At 40.9% G+C, this 13,013-nt stretch overlaps 1 protein-coding gene across 12 annotated transcripts in view; it reads right to left on the bottom strand.

The window, feature by feature from the left end:
* Nucleotides 1–272: 272 nt before the first annotated feature.
* SEMA6D (semaphorin 6D) overlaps nt 273–13,013 on the bottom strand; it is a 31,907-nt gene continuing 19,166 nt past the window's right edge. For 5 of the 12 annotated variants that reach the window (XM_076347793.1, XM_076347792.1, XM_076347784.1 and 2 more), the window contains exons 8-19: nt 12,803–12,922; nt 12,255–12,343; nt 11,287–11,504; nt 11,047–11,178; nt 10,714–10,869; nt 10,457–10,630; nt 9,548–9,688; nt 9,369–9,446; nt 8,465–8,556; nt 8,064–8,120; nt 6,049–6,216; nt 273–3,967 (exon numbers count right to left, since the gene is read on the bottom strand). In XM_076347793.1, the coding sequence (XP_076203908.1) occupies nt 2,664–3,967; nt 6,049–6,216; nt 8,064–8,120; nt 8,465–8,556; nt 9,369–9,446; nt 9,548–9,688; nt 10,457–10,630; nt 10,714–10,869; nt 11,047–11,178; nt 11,287–11,504; nt 12,255–12,343; nt 12,803–12,922 (2,729 nt within the window). In that variant the 3' untranslated portion in view covers nt 273–2,663. The remainder of the gene's footprint in view (nt 3,968–6,048; nt 6,217–8,063; nt 8,121–8,464; nt 8,557–9,368; nt 9,447–9,547; nt 9,689–10,456; nt 10,631–10,713; nt 10,870–11,046; nt 11,179–11,286; nt 11,505–12,254; nt 12,344–12,802; nt 12,923–13,013) is intronic. The other 7 variants (XM_076347783.1, XM_076347787.1, XM_076347785.1 and 4 more) reach the window with 7 other exon arrangements.

Genomic DNA, 13,013 nt, shown 5'->3' with positions numbered 1-13,013 from the left:
CGTCTTATATTTAACTCAGGAGGCTGAAAGTCACCTACAGACACCCGCTCTCCCTCAAGACCACGCATGTCAACGTGGGCCTGCAATGAAAATGGAAGGACACCCGCGTGCGCCGCCGGCCGCCTCTGCAAGTCCCCTGTAAGGCTGATGAGAGGATGTCCCTGTGCCTTCTTCACAGAGCTAGGACAGGCAAGCAGAGCTCTTCCTTTATTGTAATCCCAGCAACAATACACCTAAAACTAGCTTCACTAATAACGAAATTAGACACTCAGTACATTGGAATATTTTATTTTGACTTTACATGCGGTGTTAAAAACCCAAAGAACGTATTATTTACACATCCACAATACAAGTTTACAAGATATCTATACATGTTAAAGTACTCTATAGTATAGAGCAGCTTCATTTAAGGGTTACTTTTTTTATGCCGTACCATTAAAAAAGATACAATCTGCGTTTACCTTTGCACAAATGGATAAAGCATCTTTTATTATTAAATTAACAGAATAAGGACTAGGTTGAATGTTAGAAATTTCAACATAAATACTGAGAGAACTCACATTACCATCTACAAGGCAGCACAATGTTACAGGAGGTTATCAGGGTTCACATACATTTATCTTTCGGTTTCACACAAGTCTGTATTAATTAATATTTGTAAAGTGAATTCCGATCAGTTTGTGTCTTTTGACAACAGAGTACATTTTTAATAGTTATTAATCTGTAGTGTTTTAGTTGCAAGACAGAAGTGTTTAGGAAGAGAGATCATTGATTTTTGGATCCAGAGGTCTCAAGAAATAAATGTCCCTTACAGCTTTACAAGAGAAAAATGACTACTTCTATCCTTCATTCTTTGTTCTGTAACAGAGATCCAGTTTTCAGTGACTAACCTTTTCTCCCCTTCGAACACATCACATACATCTCCACCGTCTCTGAAACCCATTGCAGTTATTTGTCCCGCTAATTCATGAATATTCCCCTGCCATGGTTATTTCTATAGTTATGTTCAATAAACAATGTGGTAGTGTGCAGTTTGCAAGCTAAAATAGCCATCTGTGTTGAACGTCAGCTGCAAGTGGATACTGTAAACCCCACTAAATAGCTTACACAACTTTAGCAGGTGTTGCATTACCCTAGAAACCTCATTTGATTTCACATTATAACTGTTTGATCCTTCAGAGAGCTGGAGTGGAATGTTTATCACGGTAAGGTGATTTAATGCTGCTGTCTTCTTGGATTGTAGGCTGCCTTTAGTTACCATTAATTATTCTTGCTTTTTATCTTTTTTCTTTTTTTGGGGTGCTGTTGAGAGGTTTTACAACTGGCACTCGGGAGATATGTGCTATAGTGAGAACACTTGACAGATTTTTTTTTTTTTTTTTAGTACTTTTATCATTTGCATGAATAAGGCACAAAATGCACAGATTCAGGTAAACTCACACATAATATTTACAGAATATTGTCATTACCTGCATGACTTTGGAAAAAAACCTTACATTACACAACAAAAACAAATTGATTGCACTACTGTTGAGTTTTCACAGACTGCTTCTGCCAGGCCAATTAATGTTTCTTCTTTTTTTATTGACAAGTCTATCAGCGTGTAGGGCATTATTAAATGCAACAAAAACGTAACCTTCTCTAGTTACACAGGCCTTTGCCAAGTGAATTGATCATTAGCTGCCCTCAATGAGAAGTACAGGGGCTCAAGTTCACAGCGTCCGGGTACTGGATGGAGGCACTGTGGAAACACAGTAGAACTCCCCCGTTCCAGCCCAAAACACTAGATTTGAAATGCACAGCTCTGAATCAATAGCAGCACAACAGAGTTAGGAGGAATTAAACATATCCGCGCTCGTTCACTGGGTGACTATTTGATCGAGGCGTTACCATTCGGAAGGCTGGCAGAGATGCGCAGTTCATCCTTGGCTGTCTCCAAACTGAACCCCATGGGCTGCAGAAGGCAGTCTCATCTGTTTGTTCAGTCATGCTCAATGTAAACAATTCCATAGCATAAAAGATGCAATGGGAATCTAAGTACATCCTAGTGTGTACAGTACACACGCACATCCACACACACGCACAGCTTTATCCGTGGCACAAACAAAATGCCACACATATGGAGAGAAAAAAATAATAATGCTACAGTTGGGCCAGAGACTGAATTCCAGCAAATTGATTATTAACCCAGATATTCATTGAGACATTACCATTTTCTGACATTTGTGCAAGAGGCAAGGTGAATGCATACATATTAAAATGTTCACATTTAATGGGAAGGACCACGCTTAATGGCAGTCTAAAATGGAACCCATTTTTCAAGTATTTGCTTACTGATTCTTTTTCCCAATAACTTTTTTTTAGCTATCTAGAACAGTAAAGTAGCCCCCACCCCATTGTGCTACATGTCTCCTTAGCTCCAAACAAAAGAAATGTAATGACCAGCACTTTCCTTTGTTTTTTGTGTTTGCTCTTAGCAAGTACACGAAGTCTTGCTATAGCTACACGTGGCAAGACACAGATGTTGCTGAAGTAAAAGACAGTTTCTTTGGCCACTTTGTTCTCTTTAATAACAAGCAAGTCTCTGTCTTACGTGTCTACCACAACATCATCTCACAACCTGTACAGGTCAACGCCACACTCATTTTTAGCACAGACATGTCCTAGTAACTGTATTTGTTCAGTGGTCTGACTGAAGTTGTCTGAGGAACGAATGAGGGTTTTGGTGGCACGTCGGGTTTTAAGGAGGGTGTCCTCTTTATTCCTGTACGAGGAAGGGTGCCGTTGCTCGTGTAACTGCTTTGCCTGGACAAGGAAGGCTGGAGGTGAACGCTGACAGGCGTCCCTTGCATGTAGTCCATCTTTGTGCCTGCCGTGGGAGGCATGTACCCCCCACGATTAATACTAGGCTGTCTGGATAACAAAACACCATTTGGTGAGTTTAAGTTTTTAGGAAGGGCAGATATTGAATGCCTTTGTGAAGAATTTTTGTGATAACCTCTCTGCCTTTCCAAAGAGGTCATTGGTACTGCGGGAGTGGTGGGAACGTCCACTCGTTTTGTGGGGCTGTTTCTCGGAAGAGTTGATGGAGGAGAGTATAAAGACGCCTCCCTGTTGGGAACCTTAGGTGGGATCTCAGACATATTTCCCATTGGATCCAGCATTAAAGTCTGGTGGGCCACTTGAATATCTCCCATAATTGCTTTGGGATTACTAGTAGTTTCATTTAAGTGTTTCAGAAAATCATTCAGCGTGTTCCTGGAATCAACAGATCTCCTGTGGTCTCTTTTGCTGGATGGTTTTGTAAGTGGATGATCAATATGTTGCATCTTTTTGTCTGCCTTGTGCGCATTAGAATTTGAGAACGATGTATTGTAATCATGGGTAGCATTGGGAAGAACGATAGCACTAGGAATATGTCCATGACTTAGAGGAGAGTGGGGCGGAGGACTGGAAGGAAAAAACTGAGGGCTTTTTAGTGGGGTTTCCTTTCGTGAAGCGTTGAGGTTACTATGCGCTTTGTCCGACTGACTTTTCATAGCCTGCAGAGTCTTTTGTTGAAGAACTGGTGTAGATTCAGGAGTTGGAAGCGCAGCTAATTCCGGAGGCTGGCCCCGGTGGTCCATCATCATGGACTTCGTATCACCGTTTGGTGGCAACTCCTTTCTGCTAGTCAACAGGTTTGTGTAAAGTTTGGGTGAATCAATGTTTTGTTGATACTCCTTGACGGGACTATCAAACAGCCCATTCAGTTTAGCAAAGCTCCCACTGGAGTCAGTACAGGACTGAGCCGATTCTGCATCTTTGTGTATTTTTCTGGATTTCCGCACAAATATATCCCGGTAACAGTAAACGGCCACTCCCGCAATAAAGGCTCCCAGGACAAAAGCAGCAAAGACACAAGTGATTAGGACATTCATATGTACCATTTGGTTGGACTCTCCTGATTGTACTTCCCACCTTACACCTGCAAAAGACATGCAGTATATCATAAATCTACATGTACTTCATACCATTACATTTCAGAAGAAGGTAGCCTCCCTCATCAAGTGTCTGTAAGCGCTCTGTGTCTAGTGCTAGTGTAACTCAGTTGGATCCTGCAATCCACAGCACTGGTGAATGCGAGTAATTTTATAAATAAAAATGACTGTGTGAGCATTGATCAGTCTAAATGAAGACTGTCCATTTTCTTTGATAATGGGGAATGCTCGTCAAAGCTTCTCTCTCATACTACGTTCGGTTTAGCCTGTCCCCAAATTTCCTTTAAGGCTCACAAATAGGGGCCTGTATGTTATCAACACTAATGATTTCTGCTGGAAAATTGAGGTGAGAAGGTGCTACTGGGCCAGACAGCAATTAATAACTCATGGATGGATTTCTCTCTCAATTTTCTGCCCAACTCATAAATCAGTATCAAAAGAGAGACAGGATTATGCAAAGGTTGTGTAAAACTGTATAATTTACATACTGCATTGTTATAACTACGTTACTGTAAGATGGTGCAAAACTTGTGAACTCATACACCCATCGGTTGCAAGCCTTGGAGTGGCACACCTTGCATTATGCAAGTGTACTATTTTTGAAGCTCAAGGTTATGTCATTCTATTAAAACACTAATTTTTCTTTTCTTTAGTCAATAATGAACATAAATACTTGCACAACATTAAAAAAAACAACTTGCAAGGTTAAGTTATTAGAGAATGTTAAAATTTAGAAAACTTTTAGCTTAGACCAAGAAGTTAAATATTGGATTAGTTTTTTATTTGCGTATTAACAAGCTCCCTTTGTTTTTTGAGATTTTTAAAGCAACCACAGACATCTTGCAGCTAAGACAATGTTAGTTTTTAATGAAAGTAATTCTGTTAACTATCCCAAGGGATGTTAAAATGAAAGAGCAAGAGGGAAGGAAGAGATTGACTTTTGTTAGAGGCAAGGCCTTTGAACATTGTTAATGTTCAGGGTTATAGGTTTTAATGGCACTGTGCAGAAGAAGAAAGAAAACATGAGTAAAATTCACTTAATAGCTATGACACAAAATGTGATTCAGAACCAAGAGCAAACGATAACAAAAACTTAAAGCAAAACGGAAAATAATTGCAACAAATTAAAATGACAAATGCACTGCCATAATGGCTGATAGGAAACCTGATATGTTTTGGTGAATGGTAATAAAACACAAATGGGTTTTGGCTGGTGAGATTTTCAGTAAATACAGAATTGTGCAAACATGTCTGTCACCTGGCTATTCTGTGTACTGATGAAGACTTGTGTTAAATCTTGGTTATGGGATTGGAAGCTTCTCGGTTCTTTGGTTGACTGTAATAGTCCTACTGAGTTAAAGTCTTTGTTGCCGTAGGAGCCTAATCAAAGGTACACTTAGCTGAAAGAATGGCTACAGAAAGATGAATTACATGCAGAATACATTTCTTTTTGTGTTTGGCTTAAAACCTGTGTGTGTCTCTCCATGTACTGAGATCATCTGTGAACTGATGCTCATATCCAGAGAATGAAAATTCAGCTCATCCTTGCTCAGATCTGACCCACGTTCTTCAGAAACGTGCTGCAGGCAGAGTTTGGGATATGCCCCATTTAACGCATGGATGTTTGTTTTCTGTTCCCCCCCCCCCTCAACCAAACAAAAAAAAAACAAACCCAAAAACATTAAGCTCTTGTAAGCAACCATTCAAGAGGACTAACAGTCGTATCCAAACTAGACTGGTTTGAAAACAACCACCAGAGGTGCAGGTAAGTCTTGAATGTAATTTTTTCTAATGCATCCAGAACTCCCACTGATTTTAACGGGAGCTTTGGGGCACCCCAGGAATAAAAGGCTGAGCTTATTATCTGTGCTTGCCATTATAAGCTCTAAGCAGCACTTTGTACACCGGATAAGTAGGTATGAAAAACATGATTGCACTGTCTGCATATTCACAGGAAATGGGTGTAAAATATAGCCCAACAATCATGGCTGTTACATTTAAGCCTTAGACAATGCTGAGACTATCAGGTTTCCATTCAGCTGCAATGTATTCCCTGGTAAGGCCTTACCCTTTGGGACACCTGATAATGGATCAGAATAATCAGAAGTGTTTGGGTCATCTTGAACTACAAATTTCCGAGAGCCAGTCACTTTAGGTTTCCAGGAACCAATCACTTTAGGTGATATAACTGGGATACTTGCCATTGTGGTAATGGAAGCTGAGGAGAACTCCATGTCTGTGGTGGCAAACAGATTTTTATTAATGTGTATTACAGTCAGGCTTTCCTCACTGTTTCATGGCGCATCTAAGCTATAGCTGGAGACAGTATTTAATGGGAGTTACACGTCAGAGCAAAATGTGACCCCTACACTCTGCAGAAGTACAGGGGGCTGATTAAAATCAATTGGTTCAAAACTTTAGGTACAAAAAAAATACATTAAAACATCAACAGCTGCTAGCCAAAAAGCCAGAGAAGTCAAACACGAAAGCAGTGCAAAAGTTAAAGTAAGCAACTGGTGGAGGTGAAAAGCACAACTTATTCCACTTAATTGCTATATTCTTCACTGGAGACAACATACTTGGCTGCCTTTTAAACATCTTCAAAAAAAAAGAAGTTACTTGGAAAGATACACACTCATGACAGGTTACGCCTGAGAAACCAGATCAGCTCCATTAGTGCTATTATGGTATACCAGGAACTGCTGAATGAGGCATTTCTACAGGTGGGGGTGAAAGGAATGTTTTTAACCTCTATTTTGTAATGGTTCCTAAGGAACAGCGTTGCATAGATTCTGGCTCCTCTGCAGTACATTTGCTGAGCAGAACCACCATAGCCTACGTGAGGAGGAAACACATCAAATTGGGTTTACAATCCAGTCTGCTTTGCACACTCAAGTATTTTGTGTTCACTGTCCCGGTAGGTTTAGGCAGGAACGTCTATGGCTCGAGATCTGACTGAGAAATGTACTTCAAAGGCACACTCATTCAGGACTTGAAAATAAGGTTCAGTCATATCCGTGTCCTAACGTAGCCCTTTGAAAATTCAGTTGATAAAGCAAAGACTCATGCAAGCAAGGTAGCATTTCCATGTAACACCGTTTTGTTTTGTTTTGCTTTCCTAAGCGAGACTCTAACTTACATTACGGGTAAATATATCTGGAAAATATTCATCTCAAACATTACTTCTTGTCAAGTTACCGAAGTGCAAATATATCATCAGAAACCAAAACACAAAATAATGTTCTTGTTGCACTCTTAAAAATTTAACATACAAGTCGATTATTTTCGTATTTGTCAATCAGAAATGTGCCCTTGGTTTGAAAGCAGAGACCAAGGGCCGGGAGCAAAGACTGGGAAATAAAGGCTTGGTCTCGCTCCTGTTGTCAGGAGTCAACACAGGTTCTGCTTTTGAGTTCAGCAGAGGAACACGGGGTCCTGTCTTCCCGAACACCAGGGGCTGACGGTGAACACACTATTAGAAAAATCACTGAAGGAGAGAAGGATGTGAAAGTCCATCTGACAACAGTGCACAAAGTTTTTTTCTAAGCCACCTTTGTCTACACAGGTCCTCATTCAGCTACACAGTTTGTGATGTTAAATTTTTTCCATTAGCACAAACTACTTAAAACATTTCAAAAATATAGAAATACACATTCTAGAAGATGTGTATTTGTGCAAAAAGCTTGCTGGGAAAGAAGGAAAAGAGGAAAGGAGAGGTAAGGAGGAAGATGATGAAATTCTGCCATTCATCTACTAGAGATGACCAATAGGGGCATTCACAAATGCATGGCTGGGGATAAAGAGTAAAGCTTAGTGGACTTTCGTGCAGTGAAGATGTCATCTATGTTAATCAGGCTCTTTAATAAAAGATGTCTCAATAAATAATGAGCTGTTAACATGCGGCTACACAGGGTGAAGTGCTGAGTGAGAAGAGTCTCACTATCTTTACCATCAGTGGGAACATGAGTAAAAGCACAAAAATGGAGGATTGCCAACTGTGCAAAAGGAAGGAAAAAAGGGCTGAAAATGCTGAACTGAAGGAAAGTAAAGGTCATTAATTCAAAAAAATTAAAAAAAACTAACCAGATGTTGGGTCGCCAAATATTTTGTAATCTGGTGTAGCTGTAGTAGGCAAAATTTCTAAAAGAATTAAAGGAACAAGTAATCAGTAAAAAGTAACAAAAAGAAAGCAAAAGATCTCAAACCTGAGTAATGGAAAATAAAAACTAAAATATTACTGGTTACGAAAAAAAAATTCTTCAATACTTTGCTGTAGACCCCAAATAGTTGTAAACCGGTGAAGGAAAGACAAAACTCTGCCACCCAGGACCAAAAAGCTCAGCTTTGTGAACATTCACAGTAACACCAGGTGATGTGGTCATCGCGTTACTGAAAAGCTCATCATCAATTTAACATCCATAGTGAGGTGTGGCCACAGACTACTGTTGAGACATTACGGACGAGCAGCAATGACTATGCCTTACCATGGCAGTCCCCAAGCTGCGCTGTGCTGCCGTATTCGACATCTTGCACATATCCTCCGGTGCTGTGGTTGTATGAAACAAACAAAGAGAACCTGCAATTAACAGTATTAGTAGGGAAACAAATGGTGATTTTTTTTTTTTTTTTTCTGGAAGCAGCAAATGGAAACATAGACAAGAGCTAGTGTATGGCCCAAAAAATTGTTTTACAAAATGCGCAAGTTAGTTACCGCCAGGCTTTAAAATTCTATAGACGTGCTTATGCCAGGAAATGAAAAAAAATCCCTTTTTTCAGCAACTTCATCATGTCGTCTACATTGGGCGTACTCTTGGTTTTAGATACAACTGTCCAATTATACTAGTTAAGGTTTCCACTGGCCTGCTACAAAGGCCTCTTTTTAAGATACAGCTGCTAATGCACTGTAAGTTACAGACTTGATTTGTGCAAAATGCCTCTGGTATGCATATGTATCACCCCAGCTCCAGCGTGGAGGCAAAATCTTACTCTCTTCCCACTGTGAATCCTGTGCTTTCGTATTTGCAATTGACCGTGCCCTGGCCGTGAGCACGCCTGGGAGGGGGTACTGTGTGCTGTCCTCTCTGAGCTGCTCAGGTTTGCAGGCAGCAACTTCTTGCCTTCCTGCTTCCAACTGCTCTTCCTACAGGCCTGCTCGTCCTCCCCCACACATGTAAAACTCCCACTGAAAGCAAGTCTTCGCCTAGAGATTGCAGAATTAGGTCAGACTTCAGCATTCTGTTCTCTTACATAGACAGTACACCGAAAAACCATCCCCTCAAAAACGGAGATTTATTAATTGAGTGCAAGGGAACAGGCACAGGGTATGAGCTCATGTGGTCTATAAAGTGTACGTAGAGATGCTGGGCTAATTTGAAAAGCAGTACTTACAGCATGCCTGGTGTCACTCTTCCACATGCCTCGTGGTCTAACCAGCCACAGTATGGGTCCCGTGAAGCAATACATGCCCTTGCAAGAGAAAAACCCCAAGAAATCATGCATTTTTTACTTCCTTGCCAAGAGATGTTGGTGCCCTTCCTTTAAGAGGGAGTTCAGGAACGGGGCCGTACTTTTTACATGACCCGTGACGCTCACACCGACTCAGAGGAATTCTAATGACGCAGCTGGAGAATGCCACAAACAGAGCATGGTGGTCTCTGTCCAGCTGAAGGGAAATGACTCTTCTGTCCTCCTCGCTCTCAGCATTACACCTGTTCAGCAAAAATAACAGGAGGCCATTATTTTAGTAACTGTAGTACTTTGTGCAGTGCTTACACTGCAAACATTTTATTTATTTATTGTCTGTGTAGATACTGAAAAGAGACTTCTTACATATATAAATGTAACTTACTACTCTTGGCTGAGTGATTTCTAAACAAACCTATGGGTTATCAAATGCCGGCTTCTGGCTCTTATTTACAGCTAGGTGACAATTTCGCTGAACTACGTAGGGAAAAAATCCAAATCCATTTTCTTTGTTCTCTCAGTCGGCATAAATATCTCGACAGAGCAGAACAGGAGTCCTGTATCGGACGCCTGTAGAGTCTAATCGGAATGCTTCCATTCCCAAATTCTTTGCGCCAGAATAAACAAGTTTAAAACGATTAGACATAGTTTATACATTATTGGTCACTCTTGAGAAACCCTCAAGATAAGCTCACGTCATTTCTTTTTAACAGCAGCAGACAGTTCTGACGTTTCATATTCAGGAAGAAGTGTATCTATTTGCAGAAGAATTAGACTGTATCACTAGAATTAGACTGTATCGCTGACGTCACTGGAGTGGAATTAGGTTATTCACTCAACCCATGCAAAATGGCAAGTGACCAAATATTTTCAGGTTATTCAACATGAGGAACACTGAAATGACAAACAAGTGGTGATGTTGGTGATAATGAGTTGGTTTTCGGTTACCATAAATTTTTTTAGCTAGGTACCAAGGACTAGCTGAAGAGCTTAGGTGTTCTGGTAATACTTACTTTGCATGATTATATGCTTCGATCTCTTCCAGTAATACGCTGTCATTCAAAGAAAAAGGCCTGGTCTTTGCCAAGATTTTAAGCACTACTCCTGCTTCGGAGCCAACAAATATGACCGTGTAGTTCTGGTAGGGTCCAGCAGCGTGGTCTACAGCAATTGCTGTCAATCTGTACCTATCAAGACCAAAAGGCGTACCATTAACAGTGCGTTTTCTTGTTTTCCTTTTCACGTGCGTTACTTTTGAACGGTGTCATACCTGACACGTGTTTTGGTAAACCAGGGCTCCTCAATGACTGAGGGAACAGCTGAATCCATCAAAGGATGAGATTTGATGAAGGAGAGTGTTTCGTCTGGGAAATCAATGGAGGTTTTGTAAGCCTCTGCTAGGCCGTGTTTTGCACAGCAGCCAGGTCTGAAAGGAGAACAACATTGTTTTCGTCTTGGTATTTTAGTTAATGAGAGAAGGCAGCCTGCTAACGAGCATCCTTATGGCTGAAGAGTAAAGCTCTGCTTTGCTTTTTACCCGACAAGACGCTCAAGAGTGCAGCTGATTTAAGGACAATATTATGGCATCGTAAGAACCTTTTACCTTGGCTTTGGTACTTTGTCTTCAGGTACAGCTGTCCAAACAGAGTCAGGAGTCTTTTGTTCTTTAAATCTCCCTTTGAAGACTTTCTCAATGTCATCCATGCTGAAAGCACACACGGCTGAACCAGGGATGCTGTAAAATGAGAAAAATAGTTGCAAGAACTCAGACTACAATGGCACCAATCTCAGTGTAAGACAGAACCAGAGAACTACCTTTGATGTAAGGTTGCTCATCTCTCACCTGTTAAGCTGTGTGGTGAATACACCGACAACCGTGGGGACTCCATTGATTTCTATTATGTCTGTGATAGACTGCAGAACATCAAAGTAGAAGAATGAATCCCCGGGAACTGAGCAGTTGAGCCGAGCTTTCAGAAAGGATGTCCAATGTTTTTCCAGGACTCTTTGGGACCCCCCCATGTCATTTTTGCATATGCGTGCCACACGGGAATACACAGCCTGTGACGGGCAAAAAAAAAACCCAAGGAAAAGGGAGAAAGGCTTGAGAGATGCAAGGAAAGCTGTTAACACCAAAGATAATTTTGTTAACAGGAAGCTGCCATTTATCTGCACAGGAAGGATGAGAGCAAACAGTGTTTAGCTGGCAGTGCACAGGCATCTTAATGTATCACCAAGCAAATGCAACTCTGCAGCTTGTCCCCACCCTTTTTTCCCTTCAAAATCATATTGTTAGTGAGATTTAGAGACTTTAATTAACCATGTGTAAAGGATTTAATAATTTATTATAGAATATCCTTCCATGGTGAGGCATGAGTATTATACTCTGTACTGGCATGACTGAATTATTCAATATCCAGGGACATTAGAGAAACTTCTCTGAAACTCTTCTTTTGTGTTGTTCTCTTTTGTTTCTTTAATAAGCATGAAAAAACCCTCAGATTTTCCATTACTTGCCACGAGTGTTAAGGCAACAGCAGCACTAAGGCGACAGCAATACTAAAAGATACCTGTAGCGAGCTCGCCTGACAGCAAGGCTCAAAGAACAGAAACAACTTTTTGGTTGAAGAATGCACTGTTCTATTTCTCTTCCCGCCCCCCCCGTAAATTATAATGATGGGAAAACTGTGCAAACTTTGTACTAGTCCCTCCTTCATATTGCAGACTGTGCTTGTTTCTGATACTGTTTTAGGGTGATCTCATTCTGCTACGACTCATGGCTACCTGACAGCTCGCTGTGACAATACCTACCTTGCCTAAATTGTTGTGCTCTACAGCAATTTCTCGGAAGAAGAAATAAACGTAGTTCCCGTATTCTATGGCATGGAGGAAGTGCGGTTCTGTAAGAAAGAGCAAGGAGAAGGTTACTTCAAAGAACTACTCGATCGGCACACGACACTGACTACGCTGTGTGACTTGGCGGCTTCTCCACAGGTCCATACCAGCTAACACGAGCTCCAGCCTTCCAGATACTTTAGGATGTCCAAATATGGGTGCACTGGAGCTTAAATGAACTTGAAGTCTTCGATGTCGGCTAATGGACTGCAAAAAGGCCTCAGAGGAATTGCATTTCAGCTAAGGTATTTTGTTACTGCAGATTCATTCATTGATGTATTTAGCAAAAATTCTGCTTTATTTGTATTAAACTGCTTTCTTATTGTAATCATACCGTACTGAAAGCCGCATATATGCTGACGTTGTAGCATATGCGTAAAGCACGCTGGCTGCGAATTACCTGACCCTCTGTGCCAGTGAAATTACATTTGCCATGTGTATGGGAAAATACTCCCCCAAATTACCTTTTATCCATTTGGAATCATACTTTATTGTTCTTAGGGCAGATCCATCCCCCATGCTGCGATAAATAACAGCATCACTTGCCAGGAAATCTGCTACTGTTGCCGAATACAATTTTCCATCTAAAACGGAAGTTAAAAACGTGGTATTAAGAGGCCTTTAATATTCTACAGAATCCTGACTAGCCTGTACGTTTCCCCATTTCTTTACTGC

This window comes from Aptenodytes patagonicus, chromosome 10 (genome assembly GCF_965638725.1).
Source record: "Aptenodytes patagonicus chromosome 10, bAptPat1.pri.cur, whole genome shotgun sequence".
Classification (NCBI taxonomy): Eukaryota; Metazoa; Chordata; class Aves; order Sphenisciformes; family Spheniscidae; genus Aptenodytes; species Aptenodytes patagonicus.
Note: the sequence above shows the minus strand (reverse complement) of the source record. Positions and strands in the feature narration are given on the sequence as shown.